Source organism: Pollicipes pollicipes, unplaced genomic scaffold (assembly GCF_011947565.3).
Source record: "Pollicipes pollicipes isolate AB1234 unplaced genomic scaffold, Ppol_2.1 Scaffold_5724;HRSCAF=6776_pilon_pilon_pilon, whole genome shotgun sequence".
In the NCBI taxonomy this organism is placed as follows: domain Eukaryota; kingdom Metazoa; phylum Arthropoda; class Thecostraca; order Pollicipedomorpha; family Pollicipedidae; genus Pollicipes; species Pollicipes pollicipes.
In genome coordinates, this window is record NW_023596746.1 from 36,798,804 (window position 1) to 36,819,423 (window position 20,620).

General features: G+C 48.5%; 1 protein-coding gene and 1 pseudogene across 1 annotated transcript in view; one reads left to right on the forward strand and one right to left on the reverse strand.

The window, feature by feature from the left end:
* Positions 1-17,078, reverse strand: part of LOC119103006 (potassium channel subfamily T member 1-like) — a 19,713-nt gene extending 2,635 nt beyond the window's left edge. Inside the window, exons 1-5 of the mRNA XM_037226456.1 lie at positions 17,074-17,078; positions 16,463-16,661; positions 15,808-15,882; positions 13,784-13,867; positions 2,770-2,864 (exon numbers count right to left, since the gene is read on the reverse strand). Of these exons, the coding sequence (XP_037082351.1) occupies positions 2,770-2,864; positions 13,784-13,867; positions 15,808-15,882; positions 16,463-16,661; positions 17,074-17,078 (458 nt within the window). The remainder of the gene's footprint in view (positions 1-2,769; positions 2,865-13,783; positions 13,868-15,807; positions 15,883-16,462; positions 16,662-17,073) is intronic.
* A 1,670-nt stretch (positions 17,079-18,748) lies between these two features.
* LOC119103007 (potassium channel subfamily T member 2-like) overlaps positions 18,749-20,620 on the forward strand; it is a 29,161-nt pseudogene continuing 27,289 nt past the window's right edge.

Sequence of the window (20,620 nt, forward strand, 5' to 3'; positions counted from 1 at the left end):
TAACAGTGAGTGGCCGGGTTCATGCCGCCACAACATCTCTGGCTACTTAACTTAAAACTCCGGCCTCAGGCCGACCGGCCGGCCTGCGGTCCTGCTCATAAAATGCAGCAGATGACTACTGTCCAACGGCCCACGTTTTTCTGTGTCGATAGCTAATACCACACTACCTCATAAGTGTGTCCCGTGACGCGTGATGTATCGATACTGAGCTTACATTTAAACCGTTCCCTGAGGACACAGCAAGAAAATGCATGTAACGCCATAGAAATAAGCAGATACCGAGACGCATTGATTGTGCCCGTCTTGCAAAAAGTCTGAATCATCGTTTAAGATACGACCTATAACGCCATGTTTTCAAGCTTGCGTAACCATGTTTGAATTAAACAGCTTTGCAACCGTTTGTTCAGCGACAGCCTTTTCTTTGTGAATTAGTCATGTATTTTGCGGGTAGATGACCATGTCATAGTGTACATTTCATATTCACAACCATCCACTTGAGCGTAACCTCGTAATCCGTGACCTCGTGGGTCATAAGTTTGTAAGTCCGAAAGGGTCAAACGAGTTTTTGTCAGATTCCCTGGGCATCCGGCCACTCAGTGGTCTTTGTTTCGGGACTCCAGCCTGCCCTGGGGGCTTAATGGTGCCGTCGGTGCCTAGCAACCACTTCGAACGCAACAGGCTTCCATATGGGGGGGGGGGCAGGGGGGAGTGCACTGCACACGCGCTCGGGTGGGAGGACAGTCTGACCCTTCTCGCATGTTTTCCCAGAATAATTTTTGAGCGCGCGGGGTAGCCACGTCGAATTTTGCACTGCTGGAGGCGATTAAGCACGTGATCTTTTCAAGTAAATATACGTGAAGCTCGTGAGGTCGCTGACCTAAAGCAGGTCACAGTCAGGTCATGGCTATCAGTGAAAACAAGGACGCTACAAATATATGTAAGGCATCGAGGCGACAGACGTTTGGGAAATACTGCATGTGAGAAGGCCAAAATAAAGCTATTGAATGTATTATTTCAGTCCTTAGGGATATTAAAAAAGTAAAGCCCAGTTACTGCTTATTTCTTGTTTTATTTTCTAACACTATCATAATACATGTATACTAGAACTTCTGCATTTCCGCTGTAAAAACGCAGGAATTTTGACCGATTTCGAACAGACCAGTGATCATGACAAGATACAGGACACACAGAATATCAACACACAATATTTCGTGTCCGGATTAATGACCACATGAAGTAATGCTGACCACATATGATAATGACCGCAGGTAGAGTCTTTGGGTTTTGGTTTTTAGTACACAGGTGAATTGCATTCCTTGCCTGTTTGCCAGCATTATCCGATTCAAAATATTGTCATGCTTTCTTACGCAAAGCCTGTATTTAGTTACCTCAGTGCATTTTATTTCTGCCACCCAAAAATCAATGCCCACTTATCATAGTTCTAATTGGAGAATGTTCAATGCCGACGAACATGAATGCAAATGAATTATGTCAGTTCAGGGCGCTCAGCGAACTTCAACGCGTATAGGCTAGATAACATGACAACACATGGACTTTTGGCGTGCGGTGCCGCCTCAGAACAAGTAACACCCAAAGACATTTCAGACAAAGGGACACTCAAAGATCAATAACGCTGTAATTGCATCGAAAACCATTACGGATATTAATTGGAAGTCGCTGACCGTGAACGGCAAGCTCATTAACGTCAAGAACACCTCGACCTTAATCAAGCCAGCACGGTTTTGATCAGCTAAACGACAATTTGCAAATAATTTCTCCAGGGAATGTCGTTTCCCTCAGAGGGCCTTGCACGATGGTGTCAAATGCGAGTGCCGTTCTACAAGATGATGCAAAATTTGGAATGAAAGATAAGGTGTAAAAAATAACTGCCTTTCACCAGTCGCTTGTAATGCGCTCCTTGATACAGAGTGTCTGTGTCGAAAAGCTCACAGTTATGGAAAAGCACGCAGGGTCACACGATTTTGGAAGCCTTTACAAAACAGTCATGAATCATGACCTCTTCTCGAGCAATGCAATTGGTGGCAGCCTTCCGCAGCTTGCCTATTGACCTTACCTACTGCAGCCTACTTATTGACCTTGATATGCCATAGAACGCCTCGATGTACCATTTTAATGACGTCGATATACGATATGCTATTTGCCATAACGCTATATTTGTCGCATAACGATACGCCATTCGACGTAATGCAATATTTGTCACAAAACGATACGCCATTCGACGTAGCGATACAGAGCGCTTTCAGCTTTATGCAGGGCATTTCACGGAGCTTATCAGGTAGAAGGCTCTGCGCAATCTTGATGTTCGCACGTGCGTGACACGACTGTTCCTGGTCAAGGTCAGGTCATCAATTCTTGAGGGACATATATGGCTTCCTTGCTGGGAACGTATTGACATGCAGTCTCCTTGCGTCCAAAGCCAGCAAAAGGTCGGTTTTCTTGCTGGAGACATATTAACGGCAGTCTTTTCTCCAGTCCAGGACCAAAAGTATCTGATAATAACCTCGGAAGTAAGCCTGCATTTTAAACGTCATGTTGCTACTTGACGTTAAAACTTACCTGAATGCTAAAGAGTATTAACACTGTATGGCATGCAACTCGGGCACAGCATGCAAACGGCAAGATAGACGTAGCAAGCCTGCTACAGAGCTCAGACAAACCTTCATTCATCATGAGACGATCCAGAGAATATTTCTGCATTACACATCCAAAGCCCCCACTCTGTAAGCGGGGAGATATCGCGATTCTTACCTTGTGAAGACGAGGCAGAGTAGTGTAGCTGATAGTACCATCAGCTGCTGTGATAAGGCAGACTGGGACCGCTGCATGGCACGATTAAGGTCATTCTGAAACACAGAGCAGGCCAATACAACAGCAGAAGGAAATAAGCGAGCCGGGAAGTAGACACTCCGTGTGCCAACGATTCAGAATTGACAGCACTTTAAATGATTTATGCTATCAAAAGGAGCTTTGTATTCGTGAGTATATGCATCCTACATGCAGCGTAGCAAAACGTTTCATGGTTAACATCCACTGAGCTGGACTCACTACGCTAAGACCCGGCACCTCACCCAGCGACTTGCGTTTCAGAGGCCTGCAGGGAACGACGGACCACATGGCATTTCTCTTGAACGCTGCTATTTTTAACGTAAAAGAATAGAGTAAAGTCTGAAGATAATGCCAGGGCGCACAACACTGCAGTATTGAGGAGAACTTCTCAAGAAATGAAGGTGCTCAGTGAGCCGAATACGGGAAGGGCGAGCACGAGCAATCAAGAAAATGGGGCGTGTGGAAGCGCCGTGATGTCATTCCTCAATAACAGACCAGAAACTGCTGGCAGTAAAACATCGGGATGCGTTCTGACGCTTGAAGGCATTGAATTTTCAGGAGCCGGCCGGAAAGTTTTGATGAATCCGCGGCTCGCTCAATAAACCCGAGACCAAGATGGCAAAATGTTGGATCGAACCATTCACCACGCACAAAGGTGACGAAATGAGAAACAGAGTTCGGCAGGCCAGACTTTTGGCGGACCTATGATTACAAATTGTGGGCCTCATGGAACACCCACCGTCAAACCGTGCTGATGCATAACCGCATCGAAACTGCGCTCACTAAACCCAGATACATGAAATCTTAGCAGCTGTGCCTTATTTGTCTCATCAAGTATTCGTCCATACAGAACACAATTTGTCCATGCGATTTCAGAAATGCGCGGAAAAGATGCGAATCAATAATGGTGGGTTCACCACGGTAATTAGATGCGGTATGTAAGACAATCAATCGTAGTACATTGTGAATACATATATGTCGGGTCAACAGCCAAAAATAAAAAGAGGGAAGACTGGCTCATAGCATTACGAGTTCCCGAGAACTAGGAAAAAAGAAATAGCAGCCATTATGCCTTGGAAGAGGTGAAGAGGAGTAGGGGCACAGTTCTGTTGCTCCCTTTGACCAGTCAGCGTCCTTTGTCCGCAATACCTAACCTGACGAGCTGAGCTAGTCAGGCTCGTTGATGCATTTGTGAGGTCAGGTACGTTTGTTTTTCAGCTCAGTTCTCAGTGTGGTTAAGCTCCTACCCAACGACAATCATCTTAACCCAGTAGGTACCTGTAGCTTATGTATAAGCTTCTGACAAGCGTATCGGCCTGAGTGTCATCCGAGTGTGCATAGAAGGGGGAAGGGACACCGCGTTTAGGAGGAACAGAAAAGGGGTCCCGATCGAGGGAAAGGGTCTGTAACTTTTCAAGGGGATGTGAAATGGAAGGAGATTTATTAATGTACGCATACGCTTCGATGCTGTGCACTTTTTCACACCGCCCGTCCAGGATCGGTGGAGCTTCCCGGCTGGGCGTGGTACAGCGAGCAAGCCGGCCGTGGCCAGAAACTCCCCCTCCGAACAAAACAAAGCCATTAGGACGAAAAGAGCTTGAGCAGTCAATGCAGATCTGCCAAAACCTGCGCCTGGTCGCCGCGCAACAGCAGGAAGGCGTCTGCTCGTGAAGGGACCTGCGAGCTAAGAGCGGCGCTGAAGGCTGACCCGGCGCGGTATTCGGCTATTGCGCGGTATTCGGCTATATTCGGCTTGCAGAACTTAACACGGCAGCGCGCGTTTTGCCTTGTCGGACCACCACCCCAAAGGGGACGCCTGCCACCTACTAGCCAGTCCAGATTGATGGACACGCAGCACCCGATCGGCAGTGGAAGAGGAAAACAGCATTATTGGCCCCCCCCCCCCCCCCCTCCCCCGCCCCCAGATGGCCACCGCAGCGACGCCAAGCGGGAAATGAGTCAGGGGAGGACGCACAGGACCCGCCCGCGGCAAGGGAGAGTGGGCGGGCCTTGTACCACTGCGGGCAATTGCAACGCTTAAGTCCTGGCCCCAGGCACGTCTGGAACAATCCCTGGGATAAGGGCAGGTCGGCCCGACAACGTATTGGGTGAAGAGAACATTCTGTCCAAACGATTGGACCATGCGGAAAAAATCAGGGCGGGCCAACCCAGTTACAAGAAATCGCGAAAAAAGCATCTGAGGAGGAGTCTCTGAGGGAAGGCTTCGGCAAAGAGGTCTACAGAAGAGTGTCTGGAAGGTTCCCGAGGCGGAGAGACGGAGGGAGACTACCTCTGGAGCAGGACACAGACTGCTGAGAGACTCCGACGCCGGGTTTTGCAGCCACCAGTCTAGGCATGATGTCTCGCATCACGCACAACGTGAGTCCACAGCCCGACGTCCCCCATCCTGACCGGACCATAGACGGCTGTGCGCCCCGCACCTGATCCCATGACCTCTGCCCGCGGAGGGGCGTCGGTCACAGCATACCTCCTTCCCTCCTCGTGATTAATGGAATGGGGATGATAATGGGATGATATGCCGGGTGGTACCCGACGCTTGTGTGTTTCTGTGAGCGGGTCTGACCGGCGGAAAGGTGATAAGTAACCGGGTTTTATGTGAATGGACGTGTACATACAAAAAAATGGGCTGCGAAAGCGAAGGACGGATAATTCATCTTCTGGATTGAGTATGCTTGCGTTGTATGTGACCTTGTAAATACAGAATGTGGGCTACGATTCAATTGTCTACCGCTGAAGCAAACATGAGACGATGGCAAAGCAGTGTTTGGCGTCGAAGTGCCCAATGATTGTGGGCCACAAATAGGCCGTACATTATCCAAAGCCTCCGATGGCAATAGCCGAACGATAACCTATTTGGGCCGTAATTCACGCCGCACTTAAACCTAAGCGTTTTATATCGCGACACGCTCGTGACACGGCCCGGCCGTAGGGGCCGACAGCTAACAGAACGGCTAATTACGCGTCGTAATGGCTTTCCAATCGATCAAGTCCAGCTCCCACCAGGCGAGCAGACGTATAGCCGGTTTGCGTCATGTTCCCTTTTTCAAGAGGGCCACGTCACAGGAGCTGCAATGACCGCGAGAGGTGATACGTGCTGAACACGACCGAGCAATACGGCTCGGCCCTGGTTACGAGTCAGGAGGAGCCAGGCGACCGCAGTCCTGGTCTCACGCGGATAAACGTTTGATCGGTGACGCGACTCGAAGGCACGGCTTCATTCATATTTAGGCCGGGAGACGGTCGACTCGTTTCGTTGTCTTTCACTTGACCTCAGACATGACAGCAAGAAGACGCGTAGGTCATGGTATAACCAGAGACCAGCTTAGATCGCCCGGGATGCAAGATTACGCACGGCGTAACTGGATCTACCCGCTGGTGTGCAACACCTCGAGAAAGATTAGGACACAGCCCTCTCTCTTCCGACGCGTCGTGCGCCAAGCCCATGGCGGCGGGATGTTCGGTAAGGATGGGGATCCCGCCATCAACACTTATAGGAAGGGCGACACGGGACCGAGTCGTCGGACAGCCCAGTCAGGCTGAGTCTCAAGAGCGCGTCGGCCGCAGAAACCGTAAGGCGTGAACGCAGGTCACGCCGGGCGCTCGCTGTCTGCCGGTGGCTCCAATGTCCCATCAGGTGCGCTGTCTACCTTCAGGCCTCTAAGGGACATGCCGTGGAGCGGTGCCTTGCAAAGCTCACTCCGGTAGGCGGGAGGCGAGGGCGCAAGAGCCCCGGAGGCGACGTCTCCGTACTGAACGGGTCGCTTCCTTAGGTACGTACGCAGCAGTGGGAAGCTGTGAACGGTGGACGTGGTTATAGGAGCGGTGGGTCGCCCCATCGTGGATGAGATGCGAGTGGGCGTCGTCCAAAGAGGTAGCCGCCACCCTGGAGGTCAGGCGATGAAACGAGTCGTCGTCCAATTTTAGTTCACACGAAGCCGGCCCAGCAGCCGCTTTGGTGCCAAGCCGATAATTAATTGACCTGATACGTTTTATGTAGGGCATAAAAGTGGCTTTATTGGATGTTTGAAATGCGTGAAATGAAATTTATCCTAGCTCAACGAGGATCTACACAGACGTGATAATTATAACGCCAAGGCGCTTCGAGGTCAAGGCGTAAAAGCCATTGCACACGGGTGGCATGCACACGGACTTGCCCGTGTGCACGCCGAGAACGGGGGAGGTGACGCGGGGACAGTGGATGTGTATGCTTGGAGTGAATGTGTTGGGGCGCCGAATGCATGAGGTTTGCGTGAATTAGTTAAGAGTTAGTGGGGTTCCCAGATTTGTGACCATGTCACCATGATGTCACCAAGTGGACCCTTGCGGATTAACTTCGCCGGTTGCGTGGGATCCCTGCCACTTGAGGCGTGCCATGGGATTCAGGACGGCTAATTTTTCTCAATGCGTCTAGTTCCATTTTCGCCAGGTTTGAATATCATAATCAGCTAAACGGTGGAGATGGTATGCTGGACCCAGGGGCGCACAAACCATGTCCGGGAGGCAGCCGTTCGTGGTGCTTGGCCGGACCTACCATCCCGCCCATACGCCGGTCAACCGCTTCATCTCAGCCCTCTGGCTCACACGCCTGTGTTGATGTCGGGTGTACCGCAGTCACAACGTGCCGAGTCGTGCACGTAGCATCATTCGGCTCTTATGCCGACCAATGGGCTCCTCATTATGAATTGGCTCTTGTAAGGAGGCGTGATAGCGGTAGCCGGTGACACGGAGCACCAGCCGAACAGCTGCGCAGCCCACGAATTAAGTCACAGCTCCCCCACACAAACACTGAGAGACTTTTTTCGAAAGGTGAGACGATTTTTTGAGAGGTTGTCATCGGTTTCTTCACATTTGTTTTCGCTGAAATCGTAAAGGAAGAAGTGATATGTAACGCGGGTTTCCTTCTTCATATTTCCTGACTTAAGCCCAAGCTTTACCCCCGCCCGGCCGAGGTTTGAGACAACCGCGCCCGGCGGGGGAGGGGGGGGGGGAGTTGACTTTCCCCGAGATCTCCAATTTTCAGACACCGTATGAAAAAACAAGGGTAGTGTGTTGAGGGCCTCATCCACTCATGACGAATGCATCCCGTTTACCACAGGTAAAATTATCAGGTCACCGGGGGCTACAAAAGGTCAAAAACCGTCGTTCCGATGGATGCAGTTAAAATGCACGTTAATACGCCAAGACGGATATTGTGCGCACGGAAATCGACGTAAAGGCTGTGGGGAGTTCATTCCGACTATTTCTGCTCCCCCACATGTGTCAGGCCAAATCAGATCACCGTACAAACTTTGTCTACCAGCAGCCTACAAGAACGATCCTTTTCCTCACAATATGGTTCTGACTACGTTCGCTTGCTTACGTGCAACTGGGGGACAAAGTATACCAAACGCAACAAATTAAATTAAGGGTGACGTGAAAGTCACCTGAGGTCAACCTATGTCAAATTTATAAACCATCTTAATGAAACAAACTGTATGTGTTAACTGGGTCTATGTGGCCAGTACAATACTTTATTGTGGTCAGAAATGGTGCATTGTACATCTACAGGTACTCAAAATCGCATTAATGTTGTTTACGTTATACTTGGTCGCTTCGACACTTGTCAAGGTATTTGTAATAAAATGAAAACTGGTACGTCGGTGCATGAGGTTACATGTCATCAGCTTCACAGACAAACACGATAAGGAGATGGTTACACGCGTCGCACTCGTTCATCTAGCCTCTCCGCTACTGGCAACATGGGTCATTCAACTTGCACGACCTCACATAACCTTGCATTATCCAATGTGACCTTATTATGCATTGAAATTATATATCAACATGTGTTAAGTAGAATATCTAAATTCTATGTACAGCATTACCTAATAAAACTGCCAATTTTGAGCTCAGCATGTGTTTTTCAGAAAGCACCCATAGAGATAGGTCATGGCCTGGGTCAAGGTCAAGTGCTTTGTGGTCATGTGATGGTTGTGCATATAATGTGGTAGTCTTTTCTGCATATACAATCCAAAACTTTACAAACATACGAACAAACACGCATTAGTTACGAAAAATAGCAAACAATGACCTGACTACAGGTCAATGACCTCGCATGTTCTGAAAAGTCTGAAATATACGAAATGTAGGTACTGTCATGTCATATTGCTATAACAGCTTTAGACAACGGCAAATGGCTCAGAAACAAGTTGTGTGTGGTCAATTTTTTAAAAGGGTAATCTTTTTGACCTGACTTAGGTCACTGATCTTGGTGGATAAAAACTTCACATGAGCACAAAACATGACAAATTGATAGATGAACAAGTACTAAAAAATCGTATCACCGCGAGCGCTCATGCTTAACCTGTGCTCGAAAAGCCGTGGGCGGGGAAGTCAACTCCCCGGCCGGGCACGGGTTAAGCAATCAGCAGCTCAGGTGACTGATTAGGACGGGCCAAACTAACAGTCGGCACAGCTCACAATCATCTCAATAGTCGCTCCGCAAAGCGGGTGGCCATTCTGTGCCTATATACTATTTACCTAGGGTGCGTTTGTCTGTCTGTCTGTCCCGTTTTGCGTTGCATTATCTGCGGGCCAAGCAAATGACAGCAGATTTGCAGAAGCACGTTCTTTATGTCACGTGCGCAGAAGCGACCTAGATAGATCACCGTTTTCAACCATTTGTCATACGTAGTTCATGTTTTATGCCATATCTTGGAGGCTAGAGCGGATCCAAGTGCGAATAGGATTTCAAAGCGTCGATTGAAATACCGTCTGTAATTTATGTGATCAACGTGAGTTCGTGCGATGCTTGGTTGCGCCAGTAATCTTCGGGTAAGCCGGGAACGACGGCATTTCGAAAAACGGCGCCGAATACAACACGCTGCCGTCGAAAATGGAGCCAGAATCATAGCAAAATTTCCATCGCTGCATGCACCGATTAATTTCTTGTATTTTATCACCCATTAGTTTGTCATTCTGAGCACTATACCATTCAAACATGTGCGTCATTTATAGGCTTTCAGTTTCACATTTTCTCGAAGTCAAAATCCTATCGGCCGATGGCTTAATCGACGCTGGTGAGCATTTCAAGTGAAAACGACAAAGCGTGCACGCGCCGCATGTTGCCGTCGTCTGGTAGCAGTCATCCATTCAATCCTTTGTTGCGCAGATGTAGCGAGAAAGGTGGGCCACCGTGGCGATGCAATGCACTGCCCAAACTCCTTGCCTTGAGAAACGTCAGAGAAACCATACATGTCAAAAACATGTTGAGTAAAGAAGAATTTACAACAGGTGCGATGAGAGAGCCCAAGAAATGCATTTTTCAGCGATGCTTACTGTTGCGGCAAAACAACACTCCCAGTGATTTCTCGAGTGCGTTTCGGAGATTCTCAAGAGTCTGACAACACAGAAACATTGCAGCAGCATTGACCCGTGGCAGTAGCAAAATTGGGGAAATGTTGTATTTGCAGTAATATCAAGTGCAATTTTCTTGAACCTCTGAAATGCATACAACGCTCCAATAACAACGCTCCAATCGCAGTGGAGATATGGAGAGCAGGATTCAAAAGCTGTACAATCACTGATTTCGTCTCAGTAAGCAGATTGTGGGCAAAACAAGATCGTGGGCAACGTGGAAAATTTTGTGTGAACTTAGCAAGTCGTAAATGTTACATATATGTCACATGTGACGTGTGAAATACGACGCATTGTACTAACTATACGGAGGGAAATTTTGGTCTTGTAGATTTAACCGGATGGGATTGGAATTTGTTAAAAAGCTGATCAATAGCTTGCTTGGACTGACATTTGGCGGATGGGGTTGAACTAAATGCCGAAAACATAGTTCATAAAGGTCAGTACTTTGAATGTCTTCACGTGTTTCCGAATGAGTGTTTTCGAATGGTTCATGGCCGTGTTCGTGCCTGTTTTAAGGTATGCCATTGTTTAAAGGTGTTGCGAAGATCATTCGCAGCCATCCTCTGTTATACTAACACCAAGCGTTATGCCTTTGAGCTGGCCTGACAACACATTCATGGAAAAAGCAATTGATACCACATTCACTGCTTTGCATTCCTGGCACTGTAAGCCCAGGCCTAGCACAATCTAACTCTGCATGATTACCAGGCCCGCATCAACGGGCAACCGAAACAGATCCCAGGATGCCAAATAGCGCGGCAAATCAATGGGTCGTCGTCGCGTGCGATTTCTAGCCCCCCCCCCCCCCCGAATGGTGGCCACACAGTCCAATTGGCGGGCGCGGGGAGAGGGGAGGGGGGGGGGGGGTCATCGGGCCGGCGGCGGCCAATCGAACGACCCGGTCAGGTGTTTGCCGATCACTCCGGTCGATACCGAGAGCTGATGATCCCCGGCCACAAAACGCCGGTCAAACAGCACGTACTGGGCGGCGCCACCGAACGGCCGACGGCGATCCAGCGCGCCCGTCTGACGTCACGCGTCGCGCAGGCGGTTCAAACGCCCCGCTTTTTCGCCGCCCCGCGGCTTCTCGATTGATGGCTTCTAGCCGTTGCATTCTGATGTAATTCGGTGCTAATTGGTCTTGATCGCTGTAAGTCAACAAGAGGCTACGCAGCACTAATCTCGCGTAAGCGGCGAAACAGCGACTGGGGTTGGATGAGAATCTCGGGTGAGACAACGAGTGATTCAGTCAGAGGCCAGGTGGTGATGAGCGTACCCCGTCTAAGTGCAGTGGTTAACGCGTTTGGTTACGGGGTTCGATTCCCTACAGTGTCCGCGCTTCCGCCAGGGCGAGAGGCAAGTGACACCGTATAGTCTAAGTAGCTGAGTGCGCCGTTAAGTCTCAATGACGACCATGAACAAGGGGAGAGTACGATTGGCGGTGTTAAAGAAAACCAGAGAGAGCGGATACAGCACGCCGTCCGTAGGGAATGTGTGTGATACCATTTCCCGTCGACTCGCTCATGGTGGTGAGCCCCACCTCTCAGCACCATCATTTAGCTGCGTCGACCGCTGCGCGTTGTTTGCCATTGACGCGCTCTGTTGGTAAGCCTGCGTGCTACGCAATACACATAGCAGCACATGTAGATATGTGTGATAACGTGCAGAGTCGTGCAGAGCTAGGGGCTGGTTTGGCGACATTGTTGTCCAGCTAGGGGCTGGTTTGGCGACATTGATGTCCAGCTAGGGGCTGGTTTGACGGCATTGTTGTCCATGCTTGATAAGTTCGGTGAAGGAAGCTATGTTCTATTCATCATCTTCTTTAGTGCTAAGTTTCGTCTAAGAAATGCTCCACCCATGGAAAGGCTTTGTTTTGCACAACCACTGTGGACGAGGCAATGTAAATAATCAGCACATGATGCCCGTGCTTACTAAGCATATGTTGGGTATTTGGGGTGCGATGGTCAGGCCTCAGTTTTCAGAGGTTTAGAGAACATGTGAAATAAAATTGAGTTGCCATTGAGCACTGATAAATAGAGCATTCCCTAGTTCAATCGTCACCACCCTTAAGTACCGATGATTGGGAACAGGCTTCTGTATGACTGATCACTGGAAATGGGTTTTTATTATATGAATTGATGTGAGCCAGCAACTACCCATGGTGTAGTAATGCACAAGCTGTATGTAGCTGTGTTTCCAAATGAAACCAAATCTAGAGGGAAATCGCCGTGTCATGCTGAGCCAGTTTATTAGTATTTATTGCACACCATTCTGTTTTCACCCAGGACAGGTGCTGCAGGAAATGGCACCGCCAATATTTCACTTTGAAAGCGTCTGGGACGCAACTTGCATGAACATAGGATGTAATATGTTTGCAGCAAGTGTTGTGGTAGCTACACATATTTCTCTTGCTCAGCTGTATTTTGATGTTTCTGCGAAGAACGCTACTTGACCAAACGGTTTTGCGCTATCTTTTATTCATGGCATACCCCACCCAAAACTTCTTGCCAGAGTGACTGAAAGATACATTATTTCTTGCTCACATTTCACTGCTAAGCTCTTTTATTCTCTTTGCGGGTGTTGCGCACTGTTTCATCGTGCCACTTCAGCAGTTTTCCTTTCAATAAGTAATGATCCTAAGGTCAGCATTATTATCTACGACACATTTACTTGGGTTGATTGCACTGCCAAATTAATCAAGAATTCATCAAAGTTAAGCTCTGTCGTATGCTAGTTCTTGGCTTTGAGAAACCCGTGCAAGATTGCTTGCATGTATTTTTGTTGTATATTGTACATTTAATGTGCATTTTTTGACTTTCGTAGATTATAGCTGCAAATTATACATTTCTGCCTTGAGAAACTGGATCATATCATTATACACCAAAAACGTACGATTTACGCCAAAAATATACGAATTTATGTTCTGAGAAACTGCTAACGAACGCTGTCTAATGGAAATGTATGGACAAAATTTATGCTATGAAAGAATTTTGGCTCGTCTAACTTTTGACCCGGCCCTACATTGCTTTGTGTGAGCTCTGAGTGAGGAGCCACAGATGACACAAATGGCCTCGTGCCGTATGATTGTTTCGAGATGGCAGTTAAAATGACACCTCAAGTCGGTACAATACACACGTCTACATGAAAGAGATAGGGCCCGCACGCCTGCGAGTGAATTTCTGCGGCATGGCGGGAGAGGCAGCATATTAAACGTCAAAGAGAAAAAAGTCTGCGCCTATATCGGTCAAACCCCCAAGAGGCTGTTTGTGAGATTTAATGTGACACCGCCAGGTAATAATAGAGATGCACTTCACGCTCAGGTAATGGTACGTCCATGGTTCGTGACTATGTGACTATAGCCGAGGCGCCATAAATTCCACTCAGGATATAAGTTTTAACCAAGAATGTTTAATAAGTCAAGGACTTTAGCTGAAATCAATTATACGCTGAAAGAGCAATGTGGCAATTGCAGTGCGGAGAAACATGTCGCCTTTTCAATGAACCAATTCAAATTACTTACGAACATATTCTCCAGGGCGTACTTGGCTAGCCAGCAGTTGAGAAAAGCTGGCACAAACACGTTACGTAGTGGCGGCCAGAACACCTGGAACAGTGGGCAGCGACTCAAAACTCAGCACGGCGCTTTAGGGCTTCATAAGTCAGTGTCGCTAATCTGATCATTTACGACTTGGCACAACGCGTCAGGAGGTTTACAACTAAGTTTAGCGCACTCAGGGAACACACTTTAGTAGAGCACATCAGGGGGTTCGCAGCACAGCACAACACATCAGGAGGTTCGCAACTCAACCCGACGCACCGGTGTTCGCGAACTGCGCATGAAGAGGTTCGAAATTCACCACAATGCACTGGTGGTTCGCTACCCAGCTCAGAAAAGTCCATCAGAGGGTTTATGACAGAATATAGCATATCAGCGGATCCACAACTCAGCACATCGTATCAGTGCTACAATGTCAGGCAGTAATTATGAAATACGTCATTCGAGCAGCCGCCGGTGCTGCTTAAGAAAAAAATGCAAAGAAATAAATCAGAGCAGTTTAGAAGCACGTCCAATAGAAACAGATGCTTGCCAGCTCTGCCGAGTTTTAAGCCAAGCTAAGACCACTCTGGACGCAGTTAAATCCGTCACTATTCGCACGGCTGAGGGCAGCTCGCGGGACACCCACGCGGCCGGAGGCGGCGCGCGGCGTCACCACCAGCGGGCAGGCAGCCGCAGAGAGCCGCGGGCGAGCCGACGGGAGTGGACGGTTTACACGCGCGGTGGAGCGCTGCGACGTTCACCGAGCGTTGCGCCCCTTGAGTCGGCGCTGTACGTGACGGAGTGGCCGGTCGGGGCCTACCTGCCGCTGGACGGCGGCACTGCCGCGCGCCGCTCGAACATCGCCAGTTGACACAAACGGACGCCAGTCGGCGCGCTAAGGCGCGGCTCGGCATCAGCGCTACTTGGACGGTGTGGCTGGGAAAAATTGAGCTAGAGGCTTTCCACAAGATTTACAGCGCAATTATTACCCTACCTCGACATTTTTTAACCGTATGCAAAATTTTGTAGTCGTGATATAAACTATCGCGTTAGCCTTTTTCGTTATAATGGGGTCATTTACGACCGGAAGCATCATAATGGGTCACAAAGTGTCCGAATCATCTCGGAATAAGCAAGTCACTTATCGCGGCGAAAATCAGGCCGTGTCCGCCTTCGAGCACGAGCCCAAATCCCCCGAACGTCCGGGCTCTCGTGGTTCGTTCCAGATGATCCCAGTGGGAAGCCAACAACGTCGGTGCGGCGCTAGAGGGGCTATCGTTCAGAGGCGTCCGAGCCAATATTGATGTATGCAGCCAATGGATACAATACAATACAATACAGTTGTTTACCTTATATTGATGTATACAAAAAACAGCTTAGATGATCATTCTTAGTTTTGCTCCAATGACATAAACAGAACGGAAGATGAGGAGAAGCCCTGGTATTTCTCCTCGCTATTGGAAGATCAACTGACCCCCACCACTGAGTTTTACAATTTTGCAACGCATGCCAGCAGTAGCTGCCTAAATTATCCATACCATTGCAACTAGAAAATAAACAAAATATGCAGTGAAGAAATTGTGAGCTGGTTTCAGGTTCTGGTTGGGGGTCTATTACGCTCCCGTCAGACACTATATTGGCCCGACATCCGTGGGCCGCCAGGGGCCCGGGAGGACTGCGATTGCCCCTCGGCACTGTTCCGCGGGGCGTCATTACCACGGTCCGAGAGAGTATGGGCTCCTAGTGAGTCCCATGGGTCGGCGCCCGGCGAGTGCGGCGGCATGGAGCGGCCCCTTGCCGCCATTGGGGCTCTCAATTCGGCCAGTAATGGACCTCGTCTTAATTCGAATTAGAGCTCTCGATGTAAATAGGGCAATAAATAATCGCAGGCCATGCAACAGGTCTCAGCGACGAGTTATAGTTGAGACAAGCCGGTGTGTAAGAAATGCGCATAACATGAGTTCTGTAGACATGTACAGAAAACATGGGCGGTGTGCGCCACTTACCGTCGCAATAAATGGTATCGTGTTCACTAGTTCAAGTATAAAATAGAAGCTCAACAGTTGCTGCCACAAGTTGCCCTGAAAAGCCAGCAGCCCATCAGATATATAAACATATTTCAAGCACCAACAACCACCGCAGGGGACAGCAGTTCAACGATACTCACATTGGAAATAGATGTGTTGACATGTTTCTTATGAGTAAAATGTGATCTCACATCAAGTTGTGGTTTATGAACAAGTAATCTCGGTCATGTTTTCCACCATATGCATCGAACATTGCGTTTTGAGAGAAGCAGTTCAGGACGGAAATTGTAAAACAAAACTTCAAATCTAAGCTAAGCATTAGTCCATTGTGGGCGTGGGAATGTGTGAAATCGGGAGTCTAGGAAGAGAGAGGAGGAGAAAGAAACAAAGAAGGGCGGGGAAAGAGACAGGAAGGGAGTCTGGAAGACGGAAATGAAGAGACAGAGACAAACGGAGAGGGTCAAAATAGAGGCAGACGAAACCCGAAACAGCTATAGAGACAAAACCGGAGACAGAGGCAGAGACAGAGACAGGGACATAGACAGAGGCAGAGACAGAGACAGAGACAGAGACAGAGACAGAGCCAGCGCGACAGGGACGGGGACAGGGACAGAGCCGTAGTCCCTGGGCTGACCTTGTATGTGAGATAGGCGAGCAGCAGCGCCTCGGAGAGGCTGATGAGGGCGAGCCCGGTCTGCGTGATCCACAGCTCCAGCCGACGGTCCACCCACCAGATCGCCGCCCAGTTAATGCTAGGGCTATCCATGAACTGCTCCTTGGTGAGGTTGCGCTGGGTTTGGAACTTGGAGCGGTTGAGCGCGTCGCATCCGTAACTGAACGGTCAGACGAGTGGGTTTGTGTCAGCATCGGCCTCAGCTAGAGGACCGACGCCAGCGACACCGACACAGACGGGACCCGGTGGTCAGAGGCGGCTCATTAGTGACAGCGACCAAGGGCGCAGCTGGGACTTTTAAGGGAGGGGTCTCCGAGGCTCGGTGAGTAGGCACTGCGCCAGTTTTACTTCTTTCGGGCTCCATCTATGGTAAAACACAAAAAATCCAAGGCTTAGGGGGGGGGGGGGCAAGGAGCTCCTTCCTTGACTGCAACCCTGGCAACGACAAGAGTTGGATGAAGACAAAATGCCAAAAAGTCACCTTAAAATTCGAATACGGTGAGCCGGGAACAGGGAAGAGTCGGTTGCAAACGCAGATCTCAACGTATAAAAAACTTCCTCTTGAAGTCTACGACATTTTTAAACAGTAAAGCTTCACTCCCAAATCCATTCACAGGATAGCACTGACGATTGGAAAGTTTGCAACAAGGACAGGATAAGCTGCAACGCTAAATTTGCCTCCGTGCATATGCAGTTCGAAGTATTCAGCTAACATATGGTCAGAGTGAGCTACATTTGCCAGGTTCCTTTTGAATTCTGGCAACATGCAGTCGTGATCGTTTACCATCGCAGACAGGCTAATGCCAAAATGCATTCATGGCGACATGGTGGTAACACCGCGGTCAGATACCCTGGCTGTACGGTCGAGAGGGAGTGATGGACATGATTTTATGGTGGCAGAGTGCGACCAGACGATTAGCTTGTAGTCATCTCTTTATGTCAACACTTTCTGGAAAATCCGTCACGTTGACAAACCTGTGACTGACTGAACAAACCTGCGATATCATCACAGTAAAACAGTGAGCGACAAATTTCTAAACCGCCGATTAAGAAGGCTTCTCGTAGAAACCTTCTGACGTGTTTAATACAGCGAAGTCCGTTAGGATGGAGCATTCCGTTGGTTTTGTCGAAATGTACAGGCAAGCTTATAGGATGGAGTATGGAGTAGTAGGAGTGGTAGTAAAATGTAGGAGGGCAGGCTTCCATGCACGAACGAGAAGCCACGTGTAACTAAGGTCGCGCTTTGTGGGTGAAGGAAAGACAAGCACGTCTTTCATTGCATAAGGCTGTGGAGTGGACAAAATGTTTCCGGTGGCGGTTTTTTCTTTCTGGCTTGCCTGGTTCTTGGGACATGGTTTTGAGCTGTGCAAAGTCTTGTCCCAGCAAATGTGGTATTCGCAAAAGGCCTGAGCGTAATTTACAACCCCCCGAATTTGAAGAAGCTGCGAACTTTGCCGTCCCATCTCATGAGAAACCTGAAGGCTGCAATCCACCACAGATGAATACGCAGGCGATCAATTATGTGGAGTTGGTGACGTCAGATGATAGCCCCCGCTGCTTTTTAGGTGCTACGTCTTCGTATCCGGTATGCCCTTAAGCTACACAAATGGACATAGACAAAATAAGGTCACCACCCTTATGCATGTGTTAATGGTACCCATGTTCAGAAGTTCTGAACGCTTAAGTGGTTCAGTACATAAATGCCAACACGACGTGCATATGTCTAGTTTTCTGAAGTTGGTGCATCAATGGCTAAGGTCTGAGACCATTAGAAGCACATATATAGTCTACCTGTCACCATGAGCAGTTCCTAAAACGCATCAAATCTTGTTATGTCCACAGTGTGCATTTACCCAATTCTGAATTAAATAATTCCGGCCTGAGATAGACTGGAGCTCATATCAACGTATGGCAAGCCTATGATACACAACACGACAGGGCACTACGCTGCTGGGCTGAGGCACTGGGCCCAAACACGAAACGCTCAAAACATTTAATTGCATGAGACCATCTTGGACTAGATATAACTAATTGCTGGTTAACTTGACCTGCACTGTGTCACTGTAGCGTACAGTTTCATCTAAAGGCATACACGTAAGCAAAATGTTCATTCAATCTCAACAAAGGGAGCGAGTAATTCTGCCTCTATGCTTTTCCAATCTCATCACCAAGGCCTCCCACTTCAGGCAGCCAAATTTGTTGTATTTTTATTATCAGTCTGACATATCCTGACCAGATGTTGACACCATGAACGACGGCGGCTCCAGGTATAGTTTATCGCAAATAGCGAAGAAAAAATCGCAAAAGAAAATAGACGAATGAACTGGCAGATTAGATCCCACCACTAAACGAGGATGTTCGACCGAAATATGCCTCCATATTATCCCATATGCGTCAGCGACCATTCGCCATGGTCGTTCAATATTTTACGTTGCCATAAACGAATGGAAAGGATATGCAATGGCGTGATGGCATGATGATATGACGTACGAGCAGTTTTCGGTGCTCAAACTAGCTTGTGATGGATTCTAACCGTTGGACTATTTCGGTTATATCTTAAACGCTTAATGCTCTCGGGGAATGCATTACCAGACATTGGCACAGAGGCTTATCCAAAAACAATATTGAACGCCTTGTCCATTGATGAAGAAATGGCTATGGCATTCAGCAATGCTGAAGTATTACACGGGCGATTGCAAGAAGCCTCAGGGCGGTGCCCGGTGGCCAAATGCAAAGGATAAGCGTTGCTTACTAGAAGTTGTACGTATTTGAATCCTGTGCAAAAAATAGCCTTCCTTTCAACAATGCTTAACTTACTTGAAATATATATATGAATATTCATTTTATTCGCACCCATTTAGCGTCAGTCGTGTCGTTGCTGTTCTGAAGGCGTCAATGCAGTCCCACCCATAACCGCTACCCCCCCTCAGCCTCGAGACGTGAGGGAGGTGCCGACGCAGTCCCACCCATAACCGCTACCCCCGTCCGCCTCGGGACATAGAGGTGCCGGCCGCCAGCTCCGTCCGACACCGCTCTCGTGCGCACTCTGAAACTAGTCAGGCCGTGCTCCCACTGGTCCTCAGCGCTTTCTCGACCTTTTCTAGTCCCATGCCATATTCGGCACGTTCGTATCAGCCGCTAAGATACCTCAAAGAGGCTTTATTTATGCATAACATTGATACTATAATAAGAACTGCAATGCTAGGATGATTTCCGATAAAGAAGCTATTCGAGGTGGCAAATTTTCGTAAGGTGGGCTGAGCAGGCCTGACCCGCCGACCGTCCGGGTGAGGCTTGCCATTTCCCCACGCCCATCTGAACAGACCTGACCCGCCGACCGTCCGGATGGGGCTTGCCATTTCCTCACGCCCGTCTGAACAGACCTGACCCGCCGACCGTCCGGGTGGGGCTTGCCATTTCCTCACGCCCGTCGGCCTTTAGACGGAGTGGAGGTGATGGCTTTTTGGCCCGTCACATCAGTGGTGACGTGACATTTGTGTTTTATCGTGGCAGCTTGCAATGCACTCATCCTGTTAGTATCCACCCTTTGTGCCATCGCCTTCTTGTATGCTGTTCGTCTGTTGACCGTTCGTTCATCTCACGCGATCTTCCATCGTTCATGAGGCACTCTTGTGGTGTAGGTGAAGGTTGTTAGAGTCAAAGCTTGTCAGTGAGATTGCATAGAATATAGAAAACACGTCATTTGTATGTTATTTGAGTTAATGAAGTATTCTAAGTTGAAAACCAACTCTGAATAGGCCTGAAAAGTGAAACGATTGTCCTGCTTTTTCCTATTTAAATATGCCCATAAAGACTTTTGGTTATTGCTCCTTTCATAATTCTGATCTTAGTTCCATGAACTGCAATTGAATTGCAGTTCATAGAGAACTAAGAATAATATATATATTATATATATATATATAATATATATAATATTGAGTATAGGCTAAGACTAAGATAATATGTATATATAATATAGAATATAAGAGCTAGAACTAAGATATCATGTATATCCTCTCTCTCTCCTCTCTCTCTCCTCTCTCTCTCTCTCTCTCTCTCTCTCTCTCTCTCTCTCTCTCTCTCCTCTCTCTCCCTCTCTCTCTCTCTCTCTCTCTCTCT